Raw genomic sequence first — 23,749 nt, forward strand, 5'->3', positions numbered from 1 at the left:
GTTCCTCCCTCTGCTATATTTTGGAAGAGTTTGAGAAGGATGGGTGTTAGCTTTTCTCTAAATGTTTGATAGAATTTGACTGAAGCCATCTGGTCCTGGACTTTTGTTTGTTGGAAGATTTTTAATCACAGTTTAAATTTCAGTGCTTGTGACTGGTCTGTTCATATTTTCTATTTCTTCCTGGTTCAGTCTCAGAAGGTTGTGCATTGCTAAGAATTTGTCCATTTCTTCCAGGTTGTCCATTTTATTGACCTATAGTTGCTGGTAGTAATCTCTCATGATCCTTTGTATTTCTGCAGTGTCAGTTGTTACTTCTTGTTTTTCATTTCTATTGATTTGAGTCTTCTTCCTTTTTTTCTTGATAAGTCTGGCTAATGGTTTATCAGTTTTGTTTATCTTCTCAAAGAACCAGCTTTTAGTATTATTGATCATTGCTATCATTTCCTTCATTTCTTTCTCATTTATTTCTGATCTGATCTTTATGATTTATTTCCTTCTGCTAACTTTGGGGTTTTTCCCTTCTTCTTTCTCTAATCGCTTTAGGTGTAAGGTTAGGTCGTTTATTTTATTATATATATTTTTTGCGGTACGCGGACCCCTTACTGTTGTGGCCTTTCCTGTTGCGGAGCACAGGCTCCGGATGCGCAGGCTCAGCAGCCATGGCTCACGGGCCCAGCTGCTCCGTGGCATGTGGGATCTTCCTGGACCGGGGCACGAACCCGTGTCCCCTGCATCGGCAGGCGGATTCTCAACCACTGCGCCACCACGGAAGCCCTAGGTTGTTTATTTGAGATGTTTCTTGTTTCTTAAGGTAGCCTTGTATAGCTATAAACTTCCCTCTTAAAACTGCTTTTGCTGCATCCCATAGGTTTTGGGTCATTGTTTTCATTGTCATTCGTTTCTAGGTATTTTTTGATTTCCTCTTTGATTTCTTCAGTGATCTCTTGGTTATTAAGTAGTGTGTTGTTTAGCCTCTATGTGTTTGTATTTCTTACACATTTTTTCCTGTAATTAATATCTGGTCTCATAGCATTGTGGTCAGAAGAGGTACTTGATACGACTTCAGTTTTCTTAAATTTACCAGGGCTTGATTTGTGACCTAAGATATGATCTATCCTGGAGAATGTTCCATGAGCACTTGAGAAGAATGTGTATTCTGTTGTTTTTGGATGGAATGTCCTATAAATATCAATTAAGTCCATCTTGTTTAATGTATCATTTAAAGCTTGTGTTTCCTTATTTATTTTCATTTTGGATGATCTGTCCATTGGTGAAAGTGGGGTGTTAAAGTCCCCTACTATGATTGTGTTGCTGTCGATTTCCCCTTTTATGGCTGTTGGTATTTGCCTTATGTATTGAGGTGCTCCTATGTTGGGTGCATAAATATTTACAATTATTATATCTTCTTCTTGTATTGATCCCTTGATCATTATGTAGTGTCCTTCTTTGTCTCTTGTAATAGTCTTTGTTTTAAAGTCTATTTTGTCTGGTATGAGAATTGCTATTCCAGCTTTCTTTTGATTTCCATTTGCATGGAATATCTTTTTCCATCCCCTCACTTTCAGTCTGTATGTGTCCCTAGGTCTGAAGTGGGTCTCTTGTAGACAGCATGTATATGGGTCTTGTTTTTGTATGCATTCAGCCAGTCTGTGTCTTTTGGTGGGAGCATTTAATCCATTTACATTTAAGGTAATTATTGGTATGTATGTTCCTATTACCATTTTCTTAATTGTTTTGGGTTTATTATTGTAGATCTTTTTCTTCTCTTGTGTTTCCTGCCTAGAGAAGTTCCTTTAGCATTTGTTGCAAAGCTGGTTTGGTGGTGCTGAATTCTCTTAGCTTTTGCTTGTCTGTAAAGCTTTTAATTTCTCCATCAAATCTGAATGAGATCCTTGCTGGGTAGAGTAATCTTGGTTGTAGGTTTTTCTCCTTCATCACTTAAAATATGTCCTCCCACTCCCTTCTGGCTTGCAGAGTTTCTGCTGAAAGATCAGCTGTTAACCTTATGGGGATTCCCTTATGTGTTACCTGTTGTTTTTCCCTTGCTGCTTTTAATATTTTTTCTTTATATTTAATTTTTTGATAGTTTGATTAATAATGTGTGTTGGTGTGTTTCTCCTTGGATTTGTCCTGTATGGGACTCTCTGTGCTTCCTGGAGTTGATTAACTATTTCCTTTCCCATATTAGGGAAGTTTTCAACTATAATTTCTTCAAATATTTTCTCAGTCCCTTTCTTTTTCTCTTCTACTTTTGGGACCCCTATAATTCGAATGTTGGTGTGTTTAATGTTGTCCCAGAGTTCTCTGAGCTTGTCCTCAATTCTTTTCATTCTTTTTTCTTTTTTCTGCTCTACAGTAGTTATTTCCACTATTTCATCTTCCAGGTCACTTATCCATTCTTCTTTCTCAGTTATTCTGCTATTGACCCCTTCTAGAGAATTTTTAATTTCATTTATTGTGTTGTTCATCTCTTTTTTTGTTTGTTTGTTTTTAATTTATTTTATTAATTTATTTTTGGCTGTGTTGGGTCTTTGTTGCCACGCGTGGGTTTTCTCTGGTTGCAGCAAGTGGGGGCTACTCTTTTTTCTTTTTTTCTTTGGTTGCATTGGGTCTTCATTGCTGTGTGCAGGCTTTCTCTAGTTGCGGTGAGCGGGGGCTACTCTTTATTGTGGTGTGCGGGCTTCTCGTTGTGGTGGCTTCTCTTGTTGCGGAGCACAGGCTCTAGGTTCGCAGGCTTCTGTAGTTGTGGCACTTGGGCTTCAGTACTTGTGGCTCACGGGTTCTAGAGCACAGGCTCAGTAGTTGTGGCACACGGGCTTAGTTGTTCCACGGCAAGTGGGATCTTCCCAGACCAGGGATCGAACGTGTGTCCCCTGCATTGGCAGGTGGATTCTTAACCACTGTGCCACCAGGGAAGCCCCATCTCTGTTTGTTCTTCTAGGTCCTTGTTAAACATTTCTGGTATTTTCTCCATTCTATTTCCAAGATTTTGGATATCTTTACTATCATTATTCTGAATTCTTTTTCAGGTAGCCTGGCTATTTCCTCTTCATTTGTTAGGTCTGGTGGGTTTTTGCCTTGCTCCTTCATCTGCTGTGTGCTTCTCTGTGTTCTCATTTTGCTTAACTTACTGTGTTTGGGGTCCCCTTTTCACAGGCTGTAGGTTCGTAGTTTCTGTTGTTTTTGGTGTCTTTCCCCAGTGGCTAAGGTTGGTTCAGTGGGTTGTGTAGGCTTCCTGGTGGAGGGGACTAGTGCCTGTGTTCTGGTGGATGAGGCTGGATCTTGTCTTTCTGGTGGGCAGGTCCACGTCTGGTGGTGTGTTTTGGGGTGTCTGTGGACTTATTATTTTAGGCAGCCTCTCTGCTAATGGGTGGAGTTGTGTTCCTGTCTTGCTAGTCATTTGGCATAGGATGTCCAGCACTGTAGCTTGCTGATCGTTGAGTGAAGCTGGGTGCTGGTGTTGAGATGGAGATCTCTGGGAGATTTTCGCCGTTTGATATTATTTGGAGCTGGGAGGTCTCCTGTGGACCAGTGTCCTGAACTTGGCTCTCCCACCTCAGTGGCACAGCCCTGACGCCTGTCTGGAGCACCAAGAGCCTGTCCTCCACACGGTCAGAATAAAAGGGAGGAAAAAAAGAAAGAAAGAAGAAGATAAAATAAAATAAAGTTATTAAAATAAAAAATATTAAGAAAAAAAAATTTTTAAGTAATAAAGAAAAACGGACAGACAGAACCCTAGGACAAATGGTAAAAGCAAAACTATACAGATAAAATCACACACAGAAGCATAAACATACATACTCACAAAAAGAGAAAAAGGGGAAAAAAAAAATATATATATATATCGTTGCTCCCAAAGTCCACCTCCTCAATTTGGGATTATTCGTTGTCTTTTCAGGTATTCCACAGGTACAGGATACATCAAGTTGATTGTGGAGATTTAATCCGCTGCTCCTGAGGCTGCTGGGAAAAATTTCCCTTTCTCTTCTTTGTTCGCACAGCTCCCGGGGTTCAGCTTTGGATTTGGACCCGCCTCTGCGTGTAGGTCGGCTGAGGGAGTAACCCCGTCACACAGGACGGGGTTAAAGGAACAGCTGATTCGGGGGCTCTGGTTCATTCAGGCTGCGGGGAGGGAGGTTTACGGATGCGGGGCAAGCCTCCGGCGGCAGAGGCTGGAGTGACGTTGCACCAGCCTGAGGCGCACCGTGCGTTCTCCAGGGGAAGTTGTCCGTGGATCACGGGACCCTGGCAGTGGCGGGCAGCCCAGGCTCCCGGAGGGGGGAGGTGTGGATAGTGACCTGTGCTCGCACACAGGCTTCTTGGTGGCTGGCTGCAGCAGCAGCCTTAGCGTCCCATGCCCGTCTGTGGGGTCCGCGCTGATAGCCTTGGCTCGCGCCCGTCTCTGGAGCTCCTTTAAGCAATGCTTTTTTTTTTTTTTTTTTTTTTTTGCAGCACGCGGGCCTCTCACTGTTGCGGCCTCTCCCGCTGCAGAGCACAGGCTCCAGACGCGCAGGCTCAGCGGCCATGGCTCACGGGCCCAGCCGCTCCACGGCACGTGGGATCGTCCCAGACCGGGGCACGAACCCGTGTCCCCTGCATCGGCAGGTGGACTCTCAACCACTGTGCCATCTGGGAAGCTCTAAGCGGTGCTTTTAATCCCCTCTCCTCGCGCTCCAGGAAACAAAGAGTCAAGAAACAGTCTCTTGTCTCTTCGGCAGCTCCAGACTTTTTCCTGGACTCCCTCCCAGCTAGCTATGGCGCACTAGCCCCCTTAAGGCTGTGTTCACACAGCCAACCCCAGTCCTCTCCATGGGATCCGACCGAAGCCCGAATCTCACCTCCCAGCCCCAATCTGTCCCGGCCGGTGAGCAGACAAGCCTCTCGGGCTGTTGAGTGCTGGTCGACACCGATCCTCTGTGCGGGAATCTCTCCGCTTTGCCCTCCGCACCCCGTTGCTGCGCTCTCCTCCGTAGCCCCGAAGCTTCCCCCCCTCCGCCACCAGGAGTCTCCACCCGCGAAGGGGCTTCCTAGTATGTGGAAACCTTTCCTCCTTCACAGCTCCCTTCCACTGGTGCAGGTCCCGTCCCTATTCTTTTGTCTTTGTTTTTTCTTTTTTCTTTTGCCATACCCAGGTACGTGGGGGAGTTTCTTGCCTTTGGGGTGGTCTGAGGTCTTCTCCCAGCGTTCAGTAGGTGTTCTATAGGAGTTGTTCCACATGTAGATGTAATGTATTTTAGATGTATTTATGGGGAGGAAGGTGATCTCCGTGTCTTACTCTTCCGCCATCTTGAAGCTCCTCCTCTCACAGTAGTATTTATTTGTTTTTTGTTTTGGGGGTGGCCAGAAATCAGATTTTGAATTTTGATTTAAATCTTCATTGACTGCTTCTCTGTATTTAGTGTACTCTTTAAACATATTCCTTAGAGTTATAGTGAAATTAATACTGAAGGAACACTTTCTCTTTCAGTTAACGCACACATACTATTTTTGAGAAATTGGAAATTCTCCAGTTTGCTTATAATAAGTATAAATGCCTACCAATACTTATTACACTGAACATTCTCTGGTATCTTAAAAAAAAAAAATATATATATATATATATATTTTGTATAACAAAAACTGGTCTAAAGGTACAATATATAAAATTATCTGAATATTAGTTTCAGTTAAACTTTTACTATTTTACAGCTTAAAAATAACTTAAAAAGAAAAATAAACCGGGCTTCCCTGGTGGCGCAGTGGTTGAGAGTCCGCCTGCCAATGCGGGGGACACAGGTTCGTGCCCCGGCCCGGGAAGATCCCACATGCTGCGGAGCGGCTGGGCCCGTGAGCCATGGCCGCTGAGCCTGAGCGTCCGGAGTCTGTGCTCTGCAAGGGGTGAGGCCACAGCAGTGAGAGGCCCGCGTACCGCAAAAAAAAAAATAAAAAGAAAATAAAAAGAAAAAAAAAACCCAAACCAATTTATTCTACCAAAGTTTTAGTTCAGTAATTAATCATTTGAATTTGCAGTTCGTTAATTCAACAAGTATTATTTGAGTACCAACTGTGTCTTAGGAGCCAGGATTTTAATGTCTCATTTGTTCATGACTCTACCCTGGTGCCCAGCACAAAGCCTGGCATGTACTAGGCATTTAGTAAATATTAGTTGAATGAAACAATGCATGTTCTTGTGGAGTTTACTTTATAGTGTATGTCCATATCTAGCATTGCAGAGGCCCTAAAAGAAGTAGAATACATAGTCTGTATACATTGTAATGGGATGTGTTTGCTAACCCTAGCTGTGCCAGTTACCACTGCAAGGTGAACACTGGGTGATATTAAAGATTCTACACATTTTGAAACTATCTTGCCTTTCTTATTAGGAATGAAAGTATATTTCCCAGAAGCTCCCCAGTAAGTTTTGCCTTATTTTTGAGCCAGGACTGGGTCACATAGCCATAAGGAAGACTCAGAACACAGTTATCTGACAGAGGGGAATGAGACTGCCTGAGCATGATCCATTATGTGGAACATGGGACTTTGCCATCATGATCAAATGTGGACTTTGCCATCATGATCAAATGTGGAGTTTGGTGGCAATGAGGAAGAGATGGAGGGAAAGACATATTAGGCTGTGCTAGTAGTGACCATTACAGAGTTGGAGAGAGTTGAACTGGACTGGGCTTCACTTTGTACAGTGCTATGAAAAAAGTAGTTTCTAGGTGTATAAAGGAGCAAGGTGGGAATTTAAACGTACTTGAGAAAAAACTTTAATCTTAACACTTCAAGCAAAAGTCTCATAAATCCTTTTCTTTGGAGATTAGTTTATCATTCACTTAAAGAATAAGAAAATTATATTTCTTTTTTCAAGTGTTCATTAATTCAGAGCTTTTAGGCTTTTATTCTTTCATATGAATTAACCTAGTTAAGGACCTAGTAGAATAACATTTTGGGAGAAATTCATTGATGGCAACACCTATCTAGGTACCATTCAGACTCCTGGTTACTTACCCTTGTAGTCGAACAGTGTAGAACCTTGAAGTTAAATAAATGAATAAACAGAAGAACTAGAGTGTAAATCATTTAGGGCCATCACTTTGTGGTACAGGAGATAGACACTTCACAGTCATCCTGAGCTACAGGAAAACTAGAGGCGTTTAGCTCAGGAATCAGGCTAGGGTTCACATGCTGCCTCTGGTGTTTCCTAGCTGTATAAACCGACAGGTTATTTAACTTCTCTGAACCTCAGTCTCCTCTTCTGTAAAATGGGGTTATCATGTATGTGATAAGTAAATGGTTGGTTAGGATTAAATAAGATATAATTTTAAAATAGTTAACACTTATATTATGCTTACCATGTACTGTTTGGCAGTGTTTTATTTACCGTATAACACACAAAAAAAGTGCCAGGCACATACATAGCAGATACTCAAATATTACTTCTTCCTTTTTCTTTCTTAAGATAAATGGCTAACAAGTATTTGTTGCGTTGGAATGAAGTTTCTCATCTGTCATTTGACATGAGAAGGCTGAGAAACAGCGACCATGGAATTAGAGAATAGTTTCCTGGCTTTTTGTAACTAGACATGGTCTCTTCCTGTAATCCTTTTATAAAATTATTAAAAGTGGTACATTTTGACAGCGTTTGTGTTGGTGAATCAAATACCTCTTTATTTAATCAGATTAAAGACATATTGACTCTTTTAACATGTGCTCGTGCTACTGGCTCCTGTAAATAAAGCCTGTAATCAATGAGAAATGTGATAATATTTGAGCTCTAGAAGATCTGCTATTTCTGCAGCTTACAAGATAATGTGAGGATAAAGAAATGCTTTTTAAATGCTTATGTCATATTTTGGTACAGTGAAAAATAATTTCAAAACCTTGATTTAGTAGTCTTCGTATCTGGCATAGTGTAGGTGCTTAGTACCCTGGTACTAATTAACAATTGCTGAGGAAACAGGACTGCAGAATGGCCATACTTAACACTGTGAACCAGGAATTTATAAATTGGTTGGCATAAAATTTCCAACCTCATTATAGTATGATTCAGTTTTCAAAACTGTCTGAAATTTTTGTTAGATGTGTATTAAAGAAGGCTTAGAAAAATGGACATTTAAGTGCTTTTAATAGAAAATTTGTGGGTATTGAATTTGGGGTTTTAAAATAAGACAATAAGACAGCATAAATTACTAAACTGGTATGAGGAAGTGCCTTCATGGATGATTAGTAAACCTAGAAAAAAAAGGTGAAGTGTAAGAGAGGGATTGAAGATGACAAGAAGGTTCCCAAGGTGTAAGATAAGGATTGAACCCATCTAGCTGTTGTAAAGAGTTGTTATTTTGCTCAGATGAAGTATAGCAGATAAAGAAAATAGCTTATAAATTGGAAACACTTTACATAGTAATAATTCTGTTGATTGAAAAAGAATTTCCCTGAACACTCAAAGAGCAAACCCTTAATAATGAAGAAGGCAATCGTATTGCCCAATTTTGCATTGAAGCCCTCAGTTTGTCTTCCTCAAACCACTCCTCCTTTAGACTTTGCTTTTCCCCAGGTGGCAACTACATCCTTTCTGTTGCATAGACAAAAAACTTAAAGAGTCAGCCCAGGTAATGCTCTTTTCTCACACCCCACATCCAGTTTCTCATTTACTATTCTCAGTGTTTTTACTGCTTCTAACCTGGAGTTAGCCACGAACACCTCTCACCTGGATTATTCCAGCGTCTTTTAAATAGGTCTTCCTGCTTCTACTCTTGCCCATGTACAGTCTTTTCTCAACATAGCTGCAGGATAACCTTTATAAAAAATAGGTCAAGCTGTGTCTCTCTTCTGCTCCAAATCTTCCAGTGGCTTCCCCAAAACTAAAATCTTCACAGCAACCTACAGGTGTACATGTAATCTGGCTCCCTGGTACCTTTCTAAACTCACCTCCTAGATCCCAGCCTTGATCATTCTGCTGCAACAGCAGTGACCTCAGATATCCTGCACAAGCTCTCACTTGAGGGTCTTTGCACTTATCCTTTTCCTGCCTGGAATGTTCTTCCCTCAGGTGTGGGCTCATGTCACCTCATCACTAAGACCTTAATCACCTTTTTGAAAGTAGTACTTCTGTCCTCCTTCCTTGCTTCATTTTCCTCCTAACATTTATTTTTGTTCAATATGCTATATACACTTTGTTTTTCTGTCTCCCCACGCTGGATTGTGAGATCCGTGAGGGCAAGGTTTTCCCCCCTCTATTTGTTTACCTAAAACAATATGTGGCAGATAGTATGTACTCAGTAAATATTTATTGATTAATTGAGAAAGCAGTTCCATGGCAGTTTGTTGTATCACTACTGTTGATCCGTAGAGGCTTCTTTAAATAAAATAACTAATATTAGCTGTTGATATGAATTCTAGAATATGGCAATGCTAATTCTAAACACTCATATTTACTAATGTCGGGAAGTACTGCATTAGAGTTCTCGGCTTCCCTTAGAGCAGATGGGTCATGTGACTAAGTTTTAACTAGCAGACCGTGGGTAGAAGGGAGGTGCCGCTTGCAGGCCTGGCCCAGGAGAACCTCCCGTGAGTGATCCCCCTATACTCGAAGATTTGAGAACCCTTTGTTGAAGATGGAGGAGGTGTGAGGTAGAAGGCACTTGACTCCATGAATTACCACGTGGAGGGGAGTTGCCCCACTCATTAGGAACATCTGTTTGGACTTTATGTGTGTGAGAAATAAATATCTGTTGGATTAAACAACAGAAATTTGGAATTTATCTTTTAAAGCATTGACTTAGCTAATACACAACAGTGACAGCTAAATTATCTTTCCTTGTTCTGTTGCATATCCTAATGGTGACCCAGACTCCTTGTCTCTTTTTGTCATTGGCTTCTGTATTTGAAAATGGGAATAATGTTATTTTAAAAGCACAGTTGTGTCCTTAATATTTTTTTACAGTTTTTATTTTTTTACCTTTTTTTTTTACAGCTTTATCAAGATATTTTTACATACCATAAAGTTCACTTATTTAAAGTGTACAGTTCAGTGGTTTTTATTCAGAGCGGTACAGCTATCACAACCACCTAGTTTTACAATGTTTCAACACCCCCGCAAGAAACCCTGTACATGTTAGTCTCTCCCCCAGCCTGGGCAACCACACTAATCTGCCTTCTGTCTCTGTGGATTTGCTTCTTCAGTACATTTCATATAAATGGAAGCATATAATATGTGGCCTTTTGTTTTTGACCTCTTTCACTTGGCACAGTATTTTCAAGGTTATCTATGTTGTAGCATGTATCAGTACTTTGTTCCTTTTTATGGCCAAATAATATTCCATTGTGTTAGATATCCCATATTTTATTTTTCTTTTATTTTTAAATTTTTGGCTGTGTTGGGTCTTTGTTGCTGCGCATGGGCTTTCTCCAGTTGGGGTGAGCGGGGGCTACTCTTGGTTGTGGTGCGCAGGCTTCTCATCACGGTGGCTTCTCTTGTTGCGGAGCATGGGCTCTAGGCATGCGAGCTTAAGTAGTTGTGGCACACGGGCTCAGTTGCTCCATGGCATTTGGGATCTTCCTGGACCAGGAATTGAACCCGTGTCCCCTGCATTGGCAAGTGGATTCTTAACCATTGCGCCACCAGGGAAGTCCCCCATATTTTATTTATCCATTAATGGGTGGGTGGACATTTGGGTTGTTTCTACCTTTTGACATTACAAATAATGCTGCTGTGTACATTCATGTACAAGTGTTGGTGTAGACATATGTTTTCAGTCATCTTGGGTATACACCAAGAAGTGAAATTGCTAGGTCACATGGTAAATCTATGTTTAACATTTTCAGGAAGTGCCAGACTGTTTTCTAAAGGGATTGCACCATTGTACATTCCCACCAGCCTTGCCTTTATGTTTTATCACCCCCAGAGGAGCAGGGTCCTGGTAAATATCATAGTTCCCTAAGGACTGTAGGTGGGAGACAGTCACAAAGGAGACTGGGGGTGTGGCAAACAGTGTGAGGTTGACAGCTGTCTTGCCTCTCCTCTCGCTTGCTTATTTATGTAGCCTGTACTACCCTGGCTTCCTTGCTAGTCTTAGAACACACCTCACATGTCCTCATTCTAGGGCCTTTGTTCTGGGTTTTCCCTATGGCTGGCAGGCTTTTTCCTTCTGTTTGTCCTTCAAGTCTTTGTCCAAATGTTACCTTTTCAGTGATGCTCCCCCCCCCCCCCCGCCCCCCGCAACCTCCGCATTCAACTTTCAGCCTATGCGTCTCCCCTGCCCAGCTCTATCACTTACCATATTTTGAAAAGTACTTTTTCTCCTTCCCACTAAAACATAAGCTTCATGAGGGCAGGGATTTTGGCCAGTATTCTTCACTGATAACATCCCTAATATTTTGATAGGGCTTATTAACACAGAGTAGGTTTCTGGTAAATATTTGTTGAAAGAATGAATAAATAACTTTCCATGTCAGTAAATGCATTTTTTTCTTAAAATAAAAATTTAAGTCATAGAAGTACACATATGAATACATTCTTATCATAAAATGTTTATTCAAAGCAGATAAAGCACAAATTCCCTTTTACCGTATTCCTGAATCTCACTCTCCTAGAAGTAACCACTGGTAGTGATTTGGATGCATTCTTCCAGATCATTTTAAAAGTATCTGTAGATATATAAAGAAATGTATATACTATAGAAATATGTAGTTTTATGTATATTTGAGTATGTTTTATAAGCATGCACACACACACAAACTACTGTCTATACCCAAAACCTTTTCATCACTCCCAACATAAACTCTGTACCCATTAAACTATCTCGTTCTTTTTAACTCTCATCTTAACGGGATGTGCCCTAATTTACTGATTGATACTGAGGTTTCCAGTTTTTCCCTAGCCACAGACATTGCTCAAGCATACATTTAGGCTTTTGCACTTTGTACGTGTGGGAGTGTCTTCTCTGTGTATGCCCTGGAAGTGAGAACAATTTAATCTCTTTCTTTGAAATTGTTATGCTGCTTATTTATTTTTTGGATAGTTTTCTGAAATAGATATTAGAAATTGAATTGCTCGGTTGTAGAGAATACAGGTTAAAATTTTTGATGAAATAAAATTTCTTTCTAAAAGGGTCGCATCCATTTATGCTCTTCAACCGGTGATAGCAGCATTCATATCTCCATATCTTTACCCATATTGGGTGTTATTAATCTTTTATTTTTGCCAATCTGTGAGTGAAAAATAACTTGTTTTAGCTGTTGATGTTAAACATATTCTCATATGCTTATAAGTCATTTGCATTTCTTCTGTAAAATTCCTGTTTATATCTGACTGTTTTGCCCCAATAAGGTTTGGTCATTTTTCGTTGATTTATAGGTGCTTTCTGTAATTATGGCTGTTAATTCTTTGTCTATTATATTGATATATGCTGGCAGTATTTTTTTCTAGTCTATTAACTTGGCTTTGAAAGTTGTTTATGGTGTCTTTTTGCTAATCAGAAGTTTTAAATGTTTATGTAGTCAAATGTATCCATTTTATAGCTTCCTTGCTTAAGGAAGTCTATACTATACCACGGTTATAACCATATTCTCTTGTGTTTTTCTTTTAATTTGTTTGGAGTCTTAATTTTCATGTTTTGCTCTTTTAATTCACCTGGGATTTATTTATGTTGCAGCATGAAGTAAGGATCTAATTTTTTTCCTCCCAAAATGGATAGCCAATTCTTTATTATTAGTTTGTTCATCCTTTCACAATTGATATGGGATGCCATCGTATCACAAACTGTACTCTCATATAAATGCATCTATTTCTCAATCTCATTCTATTTTATGGGTGTATTTGTCTTTTCTTGCACTAATACTACACTATTTTAATATTTTGATAGAAGGAACTAGCTTCACCATATATCATCTTTTACAAATATGTAGCTAGATTGTACATTTTCTCTTTTAGATGCATTTAAAAATTAGCTCATCAAGGTGAATAAAATACCCTATTGGGATTTTGATTGGGAAGGAAAACATTTCTCTAACACAGTTTTATTGGCCATGTAGTAATACAATGTATGCTTGTACCATATTTTACTTAAAAATTTCTCATTGTTAGTCCAAAATAACCCTTTTAAAATATTGCCTCATAATTTGGCTTTTTAAAAGATTGAGATATAATTGACATATAACATTGTATTAGTCCAAGTTGTACAACACTGTGATTTGATATATATATATATTGCAAAATGATTCGATTGTGTATGTATATATGTGTACACAGCATCTTCTTTATCCATCCATCCATGGACAGTTAGGTTGCTTCCATGTCTTGGCTATTGTAAATAATGCTGCAATGAACATGAGGGTGTAGGTATCTTTCTGAGCTAGTGTTTTCATTTCTTTTCATTTCACATACCCAGAAATGGAACTGCTGGATCATATGGTAGTTCTATTTTTAATTTTTTGAAGAATCTACATAGTGTTTTCACACAGTGCCTACACCAATTTATATTCCCACCAGTGGTGCACAGGGATTTCCTCCACATCCTTGCCAACACTTGTTATTTCTTGTCTTTCTGATAATAGCCATTCTGACAGGTGTGAGATGGTATCTCACTGTGGTTTTGATTTCCATTTCCCTGATGATGTGATGTTGAGCACCTTTTTAAAAAATCAGGGTATTCTTGAGTTGTGGGCTTTATTTAAAGCTTTTACTGGTTTTGTAAATTAATAAGTACTGATTTGTAAAGCTGAGATAGATGTGCCCTGTGTTGCATTTACATAATCATGAAAAAGTTAAGTTAGGGTCAGATTTAACTTAGATGATTTGAGTGGCTAAGATGTGTCAACTTAACGGACTTATTTTTTATCTCCCTAGTTAAACATGTAGCAGTGGGTTAAAAACAATAACAACAAACAACTTAATGAAACAATTGAAAATTTCTACCCATGATAATCAAGTTACATTGACATTTGACAGATGGAAGCATAAGATTTAATTTAGATAGCCTGTCAAATAAGATGTGCACAAGGTCAGGGAGTGATGATTAACCCTTGTGGAGAGTGAAAGGCCAACTGAAATCAACACCTGTTGGGGAACAAAAAATACAGTGACTCTACCACTAGCATTTACCGTCAAGGGCAGGGTTAACTTTGCAAATCTGCCCAAAATGGAGCATCTGATTTGCTGAATTGTTTGCACTTACCATATTTACAACATACTTGAAATTATTACTGACCTTCCATTTGTTCGGTTGAGGGAGAGGAGTGCAAATTCAAGCATGTTAGTTAGTGGGAATATTCCTTTTAACTGTCTGGTAAATATTTACTGAATTAAAGCATTTTCTTGCAACCACCATACATACTAGGTCATATCTTTATAGTCACACTGAGTTTCTGTCCTTCTTCCTAAGTGCTTTAAAAATTATATCCAACATGTTAAATCATTTGGCTGAGGACTCATGCTACAGAAATCTCTCTTGCATTATTGTAACTTTTCTACATTATAAATACTCTTACTCAGTGTTTAATCTTAGCCTTGAAAATCAAGAGCATTAACGTGCAGCCGAGTAGTATAAGCTTAGAGTGTGGACTGCATGGGTAAACTGAAATAGCATGGGAGGGGAAGCATCATGTAACTGTTTGTTGTTCAGATGACTTTTAGATCTTTTTAAAAATCTATTAAAGTATAAGTATTCCATGGTGGTTTTATTTTATATTGATATATCACTAAAAATGAAATAGCGAATTCAGTTTTATTCTACCTGGGTTTTGTTTCTGTTTTCTTTGTGTGCCTGTGTGTGTGTGTGTGTGTGTGTGTGTGTTTGACATCAAAGCTGGTTTTGTACAATTAGCTTTGCTTTTTTAAATTGTTATTTATGTTTCTTAGAAGTGTTTCCTATTTTAAAATACTGGCTTTAGTCTCTTTTATTAGAACCTCCTGTAAATATCTAGGCTGCTGTTTAGTTCACTGAAAGAATTCTTAAATAAGATGAACAACGTCCAGATTAGTTAGTTCATGAGAACTTACTTAAATAAATAATTCTGATGTATTCTGGTCACCACAAGAGGAATTATAATACCAAAATCAGTGATAAATAAAGACAGTAAAACAGTTTAACATGAATAGGAAATAAATGAAAAGTGAATTAAATTTTTATATTTTAAGCTCCTCGATATTTTATTGTTTTTTTCCTCACTGCATAAAAAGAGAGCAGACTAGCAATAAAGAGAAAGATCTGACAGATGTTCTACAGCAAAAGGCTTCATCAGTTTATTTCTCATGATCCTATTAAGACAATGAACTGATTATTTATTAAAATCTAAGTGATGCTGCTGTAAGATCAAAAAAATGTCACAGCCCTTTTTAACAACTTTGTATGTTGACAGATGGTAAATGGTCTTCTTGGAGTGATGTATAAAAATACTGGGGGCTTCCCTGGTGGCGCAGTGGTTAATAATCCACCTACCAATGCAGGAGAGACAGGTTCGAGCCCTGGTCCGGGAAGGTTCCACATACCGTGGAGCAACTAAGCCCATGCGCCACAACTACTGAGCCTGCGCTCTAGAGCCTGCGAGCCACAACTACTGAAGCCCACGTGCCTAGAACCCATGCTCCGCAACAAGAGAAGCCATTGCAATGAGAAGCTCGCGCACCGCAACGAAGAGTAGCCCCGCACTCACTGCAACTAGAGGAAGCCCGTGCACAGCAACGAAGATCCAATGCAGCCAAAAATAAATAAAGAAAAAATTAAAAAAAAAATACTGAATCACTACACCTGAAACTTATGTAATAATGTGTGTTAATTATAACTTAATTTTTTTAAAGTTACAGTCTTAGTTTCAGCTACATAAGACTTGCATTTCCCCCAACTCATGTCTTTTTGGCTTTGAAGATTTATTAATAATAATAATTATTATTATTGCACTGTGTGGCTCTCTGCACAAAATATGCTGACGTATTTCAAGAGTTTATGAGTGTAAGCAGTGGATGACATCTTCACAACCTAGTAAACCAACAGATAATTGTGTTACATCAGACCCATGATGAAGTTTCAAGACTATATGTAGAAATGACCCTAAGTTAGTGCCATAGGAACTTGAATCTGTCAATATTGCCTAACAGTTAACATTAACTCAGCATTTACTATGTAGCTCTATGCTACATGCACTTCATTGTTTATCCTACTTATCCTGTCAGTCTGGTGGGGTAGGTACAGTACTGTTACACTCCATTTTATTAGTGATGTCATTGGCACCAATAAGGTGATTGTTGAAAGTCACATAGCCAAGTAAGCAATGGACACAGGATTTTGAAAAGTTAATATAAATAATAATTGTCCTTCACTTGCTTTTTTCATTGAGAATATAGATGACATTCCCATATGCTTTTATGGATCTACTTGAATTCTTCTAATGATTACAAATTATTTCCTAGTGTAGGTGTATCATGTCTGTAGCCATCTCATTCACATTTGATGGACATATATGATGGACATATATAGGACATATAGGCTGTTACAGATAATACAGCAGCAAACATCATTGGCTATGTAGCCTTCCACACATTTGTGTTGTGTGAAAGGCTCTTTTGTTGTTGTTCAAGAGTGCTTTTTTTAAATTTATTTTTTATTGAAGTATAGTTGATTTACAATGTTGTGTTAGTTTCACGTGTAAAGCAAGGTGATTAAGTTATACATACATATATATATATATATATTCTTTTTCAGATTTTTTTCCATTATAGATTATTACAAGATATTGAATATAGTTCCCTGTGCTCTACAGTAGGTCCTTGCTGTTTATCTATTTTATATATAGTGTGTATCTGTTATTCCCAAACTCCTAATTTATCCCTCCCCTGCCATTACCCTTTGGTAACCGTAAGTTTGTTTTCTATGTCTGTGAGTCTGTTTCTGTTTTGTAAATAAGTTCATTTGTATCACTTTTTTAGATTCCACATATTGTGTTGTGTGAAAGGTTCTTAACAGTAGAATTATTGCTCAAAGAGTTTGTCTTTTAAATCTTTATATGTTAAATTATTTATCATTAAATTCCTCTCCAAAAAGGTAGTACCAATATATACTCTCTCCCTTTGTCTGTCTTCCTTGCCAACTCTGGAGATTTTCAGTTTTAAAAATTTTACCAGTTGGAAAGGTGAAAAAAATAGTATTTGATTAAAAAGTCTCATTATTTCACTACTAATGAGATTGAGCATATTTTTGTAAGTATTAACTCTCATTTTTAGTGTGGATTAATTACATATTTTACCGATTTTTCTTTTCTTTTTTTCTTGTTGAATTATGGGAGCTTGTATATGGAAATTAATCCATTATCTTACATGTTGTTAATATTTTCACCCATCTCAACTGTCTTATTTATTTATTTTTATTGAAGTAAAATTGACATATAACATTATATTAGTTTAAGGCATACAGCATAATGATTTGATATCTGTATACATTGTGAAGATTACTGCAATAAATCTAGTTAACATTTGTCACCATACATAGTTAGAAAAAATTTTTTGTGTGTGATGAGAACTTTTAAGACCTACTCTGTTATCTTTGAATTTTATTTACGGTGTCTTTTGCCATGTAGAAATTTTATACTTTTATGTTTTTTTGTCACTCCTTTATGGTTTCTCTGATTGGGTCCAGAGTAATTTTTTTTTTTTCCCAGAGTGATGTTTTTAAAAACACAGATTTGATCCTTTCTCTGCTTAAGAAAACCCTCGGTTGCTTCCCATTGAGAGGCACTATAATACGGCGTTTGAGGACATATAATGTTGACGTTTTGCTAGGTTTGAGACCTGGTTTTCCTACTTAACTAGCTGTGGGACACTGGCAGGTAGTACCTGTTTTGTGCCTGTTTCCTCATGATAGTGATGTCACCTTGTCCAGTTGTTGAGAGTATTAAATGGGTTAATATGTTTAAGTGCTTTGGACAGTACCCAGCTTATGGTAAATCCCCAGTTTGTATCAACTGCGTTATTCCTACTCTTCCTGTCCAGTTTCATTGTGTGCCACTTACCCGGTTGGTTCCCATGCTCCAGCCACAATGGCCTGCTCTCAGTTCCTCCCCACCTTAGAGCCTTTGTATGTGCTGCTCCCTATTCCTGGACTATTCTTTCCTTTCTGCCCTTTTTGCCTAACTGCTGTTTCCCCTTTAGTGTCAGCTTAAAATACCTTTCCCCGCCCCAGGGACGCTGTCAGTGACCTCTTAGTTTAGGTTAGGTCTGCCATTATGTTCTATCTTAGCACCTACTGCTGCTTTTCCTTCATAGCACTTTAAATAATTGTTTTAAATTGTTGGCTTAAATTGTCTTACACCAGTTGAAAATAAGCATCATGAATGCGGGAACCAAGTCTCTCTTGATTGCTTTACCCTTATTCCCTAGAATAGTGGATGGTAATGAGCTAGTGTTTAATAAATATGGGGAGTGAATGAATTGGCAGGTGGAATGGTACAGTTTGAATGTTTTGGGCTTGGGGTAGGAAAGTAAACTGAGAGAAGAAAGCTTATTTAGAGGCTTTAAACCTCACTACCAGGTTTCTATTCAGTTGTTCCTATCTGCGAAAGTGTGAGTTTCAGTGCTTATGTTGTTGTATGAAAAGATTTTGGATAACTGGCAGTTACCTCAAATGGAATATCCATAATTTTAACTGTTATTAAGATTTTCTGTATGCTTAATATGAAATTTAGTTTTAAAATCTGAAAATGTTACACTCATTTTACAGATTTTAAAAATGGACATAATAGGGCTTCCCTGGTGGCGCAGTGGTTGAGAGTCTGCCTGCCGATGCAGGGGACACGGGTTCTTGCCCCGGTCCGGGAAGATCCCACATGCTGTGGAGCGGCTAGGCCCGTGAGCCGTGGCCACTGAGCCTGCACGTCTGGAGCCTGTGCTCCGCAACGGGAGAGACCACAACAGTGAGAGGCCTGCGTACCGCAAAAAAAAAAAAGGACATGATATAGTCTGTATAAGATTGCACATTTAGTTATGGGTAGAGCTGGGACTAGAATCTGGGTATCCCTATCACCCAGCTCACACTGTTGTACTTGAGATAGCTTGTACCTTTTCAAAGAGTATGTTAAAATTTAAACTAATTTTTTCTTAGTGTTTAAAAGATTTTTATGATAATCTTTTACTGGGGATCTAATACAGAATCAGAATCTTTTTGAGAGGTTCAGAGTTGTTTGCTCTTGTAGGTATCACCCGGGCAGCTGTGGCTGTTGAGTTGCTATTCCACCTTTATAGTTTTCTGCATTGTTGCCCTTGAGGTTAGTTCACATCACGCCTTCCTGCAGCAGCTCCTATTCCCCCTTGCATTTACTCTTTCTAATCTGTTAGGCATATATAAAGGCAGTATCTTAGATTGTTTTACATGTATGTAAAGCAAGAATAAATAGATTCATCCATGCTGCAGCATGGATGGGCCTCAAAAACATGCTGAGTGAAAGAAGTCAGGTGCAAAAGACCACATGTTGTATGATTTCATTTGTGTGAAATGTCCAGAAGAGGCAAAATCTCTAGAGACAAAAGCAGATTAGTGGTTGCCTGAGGCTAGGGATGGAATGGAGAACTGCAAATGGGGAATGAAGTTTCTTTCCAGGGTGATGGAAATATTCTAAAATTGGATTATAGTGATGGTTATACAACTGTAAATTTACTGAAAATTATTGAATTGTACACTTAAAATGGGAGATTTTGGCATGTGAATTATATCCCAATAAAGCCTTTTTAAAAAAGAATAAATGGTTTCAGAGGTTATTTTGGAGGGATTGAGCTCTCTTTATAAGTGTAATTGTAGACAAATATAGTTGATACTTTTTGGTTCCGCATAATATTCTAGGTAAATGAAATGGAAAACTAGATAAAATAATATGTCATATCCTGAATCTTATTTACTGGTTAAGACAGGGCATTGAAAGCTAACTTTTCCCCCCAGGATTTCATTAGGAATTAGAGTTTTTGTGGATAGTGGTGCTCAGTATTATAATCTAAGTTGAAGGGGTAGTGATTCATATATATGTTGATTTTTTGTGATTTTTAGATATCAAGATCTTGATAGCTTTTTCTCTCTCTCTACACACACACACACACACACAGTCTTCAAAATTAGAAAAGGTGTCAAATTTTTTTTCTCTAATTCCATCTATTCTGCCAGTGTATTTTTGTTTTATCTGCCCTTTCAACCCACCAGAGTATCATGTCTTATGACTGAATAAACACTGGGCTGCAGCCTGTTAATGTGTTCTTTTTGATTTTTCAGCACTTTCGTTTGGACCCTTGGATGCCCATTGAACAGATGCTTGAGAACTGCAAGTAATCTTCAGATTGTAGCATAACTATAAGGCCTGTCCTCTGTGTGGGGAGGAGATCACCCATGTGCTGTGGAAATGAACGGGGAGCAGCAGATTGATGCAGGTATTGGTTTTGCTGAGCAAAATCCATTCTTCAGAGTGCAGAATTCCATTACTTACCTGTGTTATGTTGTATGGCTTATCTTTCTACCACTAAATGGGAAGCTCTTTGAAGACATGAGTTGTCTTTCTTTGTACCTGGCAGAGAACCTGGCACTGAGGGGGGGTGGGGTGGGCGTGTACTCAGCATGTTTGTTGAAAAAGTAAGTAACTTTTATGAGCAGACTTCGTTAAAAAAAAAAAGTTTCTTTTGAGGTAATTATCAATTCATAGGAGCTTGCAAAAATACTGACAGTTCTCATGTACCATTCACTCGGTTTCTACTGTAAGTTACATCTCATTTAAGTATAGTACAATATAAAAGCTAGGAAATTGATCTATGTATAAAATGTATGTAGTTCTGTCATTTTATCACGTGTAGATTCCTGTAAGCACCACCTCAGTCAAGATACAGAACTATTCCATCACCACACAGAGCTCCTTTGTACTGCCCCTTCATAGTTACACCTACTCCTCTTCCCCAATATTCCCTAACCCCAGGTAACCATTAATCGGTTCTTCATCTCTATAATTTTGTCATTTCCAGAATGTTACATAAATAGAACCACACAGTATGTGACTTTTTGAGATGGACTTTTTTCACTCAAAATAATGCCCCTGAGCTCCATCCAAATTCTTGAATGTATCAGTAGTCTGTTCCCTTTTATTGCTTGGTAGTATTCCGTGGATATAATGCAGTTTGGTTAACCGTTCATCTGTTGCAGTACATTTTGGTTCCTTCTAGTTTTTGGTTTTTATGAATAAAGATGCTATAAACAATCATATACATAAAATTTCATTTTTCTGGGATAAATGCCGAGGAGCACAGCTACTTTCCAGAGTGGCTGTACCATTATGCATTCTTAGCAGCAGTATATGAGATCTGATTTCTTCACATCCTCACAGCCATTTGGTATTGTCACTATTTTTATTTAAGTCATGCTGATAGATGTGTAATGATAGCTCATCCTGGTCTTAATTTTCTTTCCCCTATTGGCTGAATGCAAATGATGTTGAGCAGGTGATGCAGGTGATGTTGAACAGGTGCTTACTTGCTATCCCTGTATCCCCTTCAGTACCATGTCTTCGTATTTTTGGCTCATTTATTAATCATATGGTTTGTTTGCTTTTTAATTAATAATTTTTTTAACTATTGAGGTTTCCTAAAAACATCTTTATTGAAATATTTTTCTTTTTTTAAAGATATAATTCACATACTATAAAATTTACACTTTGAGAGTATACAGTTCAGTAGTTTTTAGTATATTCAGAAAGTTGTGTGACCAACACTACTACCTAATTCCAGAACATTTTCATCACTCCTCAGAAGAAACCATTAGCAGTCATTTCTTGCTTAATCTACCCTCTGGCAACCATGTCTACTTTCTGCCTCTACAGATTTACCTATTCCTACTTTCTTTTTATTAATGTTTGCATGGTATATCCTTTTCATCCTTTCACTTTCTTTTTTTTTTTTTAATTTTATTTATTTTTGGCTGCACTGGGTCTTTGTTGCTGCGTGCGGGCTTTCTCTAGTTGTGGCAAGCAGGGGCTACTCTTTGTTGCGGTGCGTGGGCTTCTCATTGCTGTGACTTCTCTTGTTGAGAAGCACAGGCTCTAGTCACGTGGGCTTCAGTAGTTGCAGCTCGCAGCTCGGTAGTTGCGACATGCAGGCCCTAGAGCGCACAGACTGGCTTTAGTAGTTTCGGTGTGTGGGCTCAGTAGTTGTGGTGCATGGGCTCTAGAGCGCAGGCTCAGTAGTTGTGGCCCACGGGCTTAGTTGCTCCGCGGCATGTGGGGTCGTCCTGGCCCAGGGATCGAACCCGTGTTCCCTGCATTGGCAGGCGGATTCTTAACCGCTGCACCACCAGGGAAGTCTCTCATCCTTTCACCTTCAACCTGTGTAAATTGTTATATTTGGAGTAAGTTTCTTGTAACAGCATGTAGTCATTAAAAAATTTTTTTTCAGTCTTGTAATTGGTGTAGATCATTTACACTTAATGTAATTATTGATATGTTAGGGCTCACGTCTGCCTTTTTTTTTTTTTTCTTCCGGTACGCGGGCTTCTCACTGCTGTGGCATCTCCCATTGTGGAGCACAGCCTCCGGACGCGCAGGCTCAGTGGCCATGGCTCACGGGCACAGCCGCTCCGCGGCATGTGGGATCTTCCCAGACCGGGGCACAAACCCGTGTCCCCCGCATCGGCAGGCAGACTCTCAACCGCTGCGCCACCAGGGAAGCCCCGTCTGCCATTTTTGTCCATTTGTTTTCTCTGTTTTTTTAATACATTTATTTATTTATTTATTTACTTTTAGCACGTTGGTGCACACAGGCTTTCTCTAGTTGCTGCAAGCGGGGGGCTGCTCTTCGTTGCAGTGCACGGGCTTCTCATTGCTCTGGCTTCTCTTGTTGCGGAGCACAGGCTCTAGTCACACGGGCTTCAGTAATTGTGGTTTGCGGGTTCAGTAGTTGTGGCTTGCGAGCTCTAGACCACAGGCTCAGCAGTTGTGGCGCACGGGCTTAGTTGCTCCACGGCATGTGGGATCTTCCCGGACCAGGGCTTGAACCTGCTTCCCCTGCATTAGCAGGCAGATTCTTAACCACTGCGTCACCAGGGAAGCCCTGTTTTCTCTGTTTTTTTGTTCCTATCTTTTCCTGCCTTCCTGTGGGTTACCTGAACATGTTTTTAGAATTTCATTTTGTTTTGCCTATACAGTGTTCTTGAGTGTATCTCTTTATATAGCTTTTTAGTGGTTGCTCTAGGTATATATATACTTAACTTACCACACTCTGCTGGTTTTATCATTTTGTTAATTTGAGTGAAGTGTAAAAATTTAACCTATTTTTATGTCTCTTTTCCTACTCTTATTTATAATAAACTTGTCTTAAATATCCTTCTACATGTTTTGAGAACCACATCAGATATTGTTAAAAGTTTTGCTTCAACTGTCAAATATAATTTAGAAAATTCAAGAGGAGAAGGAAAATGTAGTATGTTTTCCAGTATTTTTACTCTTTTCATTGTTCTTTATTCCTTCCTGATTTTCCAAGATTCCTTCTCTGTCATTTCATTTCTGTTTATAGAACTTCCTTTAACCATTTTGTTAGGGTAGGTCTCTTGGTGATAGAATTCATTAGTTTCCCTTCATCTGAGAATATCTTAATTTTGCCACTTATTATTAAAGGATATTTTTGCTAAATATAGAATTCTGAGTTGAAAGTTCTTTTCTTCATCTCCTGAAAAATATTGTGCCTTCTGGCCTCCCTTTCTGATGAAAATTTGCTGTCATGGGAATTCTGTCTCCCGCCACTCCCCTTAAAAGAGGTATTGTT

The 23,749-nt window shown here is 38.9% G+C and overlaps 1 protein-coding gene across 1 annotated transcript in view; it reads left to right on the forward strand.

Annotated features, from left to right (window-relative positions):
• Nucleotides 1-23,749, forward strand: part of SFMBT1 (Scm like with four mbt domains 1) — a 132,520-nt gene that overhangs the window by 55,837 nt on the left and 52,934 nt on the right. The window contains exon 2 of the mRNA XM_065885390.1: nucleotides 20,226-20,380. Coding sequence (XP_065741462.1) covers nucleotides 20,353-20,380 — 28 coding nt within the window. The 5' untranslated portion in view covers nucleotides 20,226-20,352. The remainder of the gene's footprint in view (nucleotides 1-20,225; nucleotides 20,381-23,749) is intronic.

Source organism: Phocoena phocoena, chromosome 10 (genome assembly GCF_963924675.1).
Source record: "Phocoena phocoena chromosome 10, mPhoPho1.1, whole genome shotgun sequence".
NCBI classification, from domain to species: Eukaryota; Metazoa; Chordata; class Mammalia; order Artiodactyla; family Phocoenidae; genus Phocoena; species Phocoena phocoena.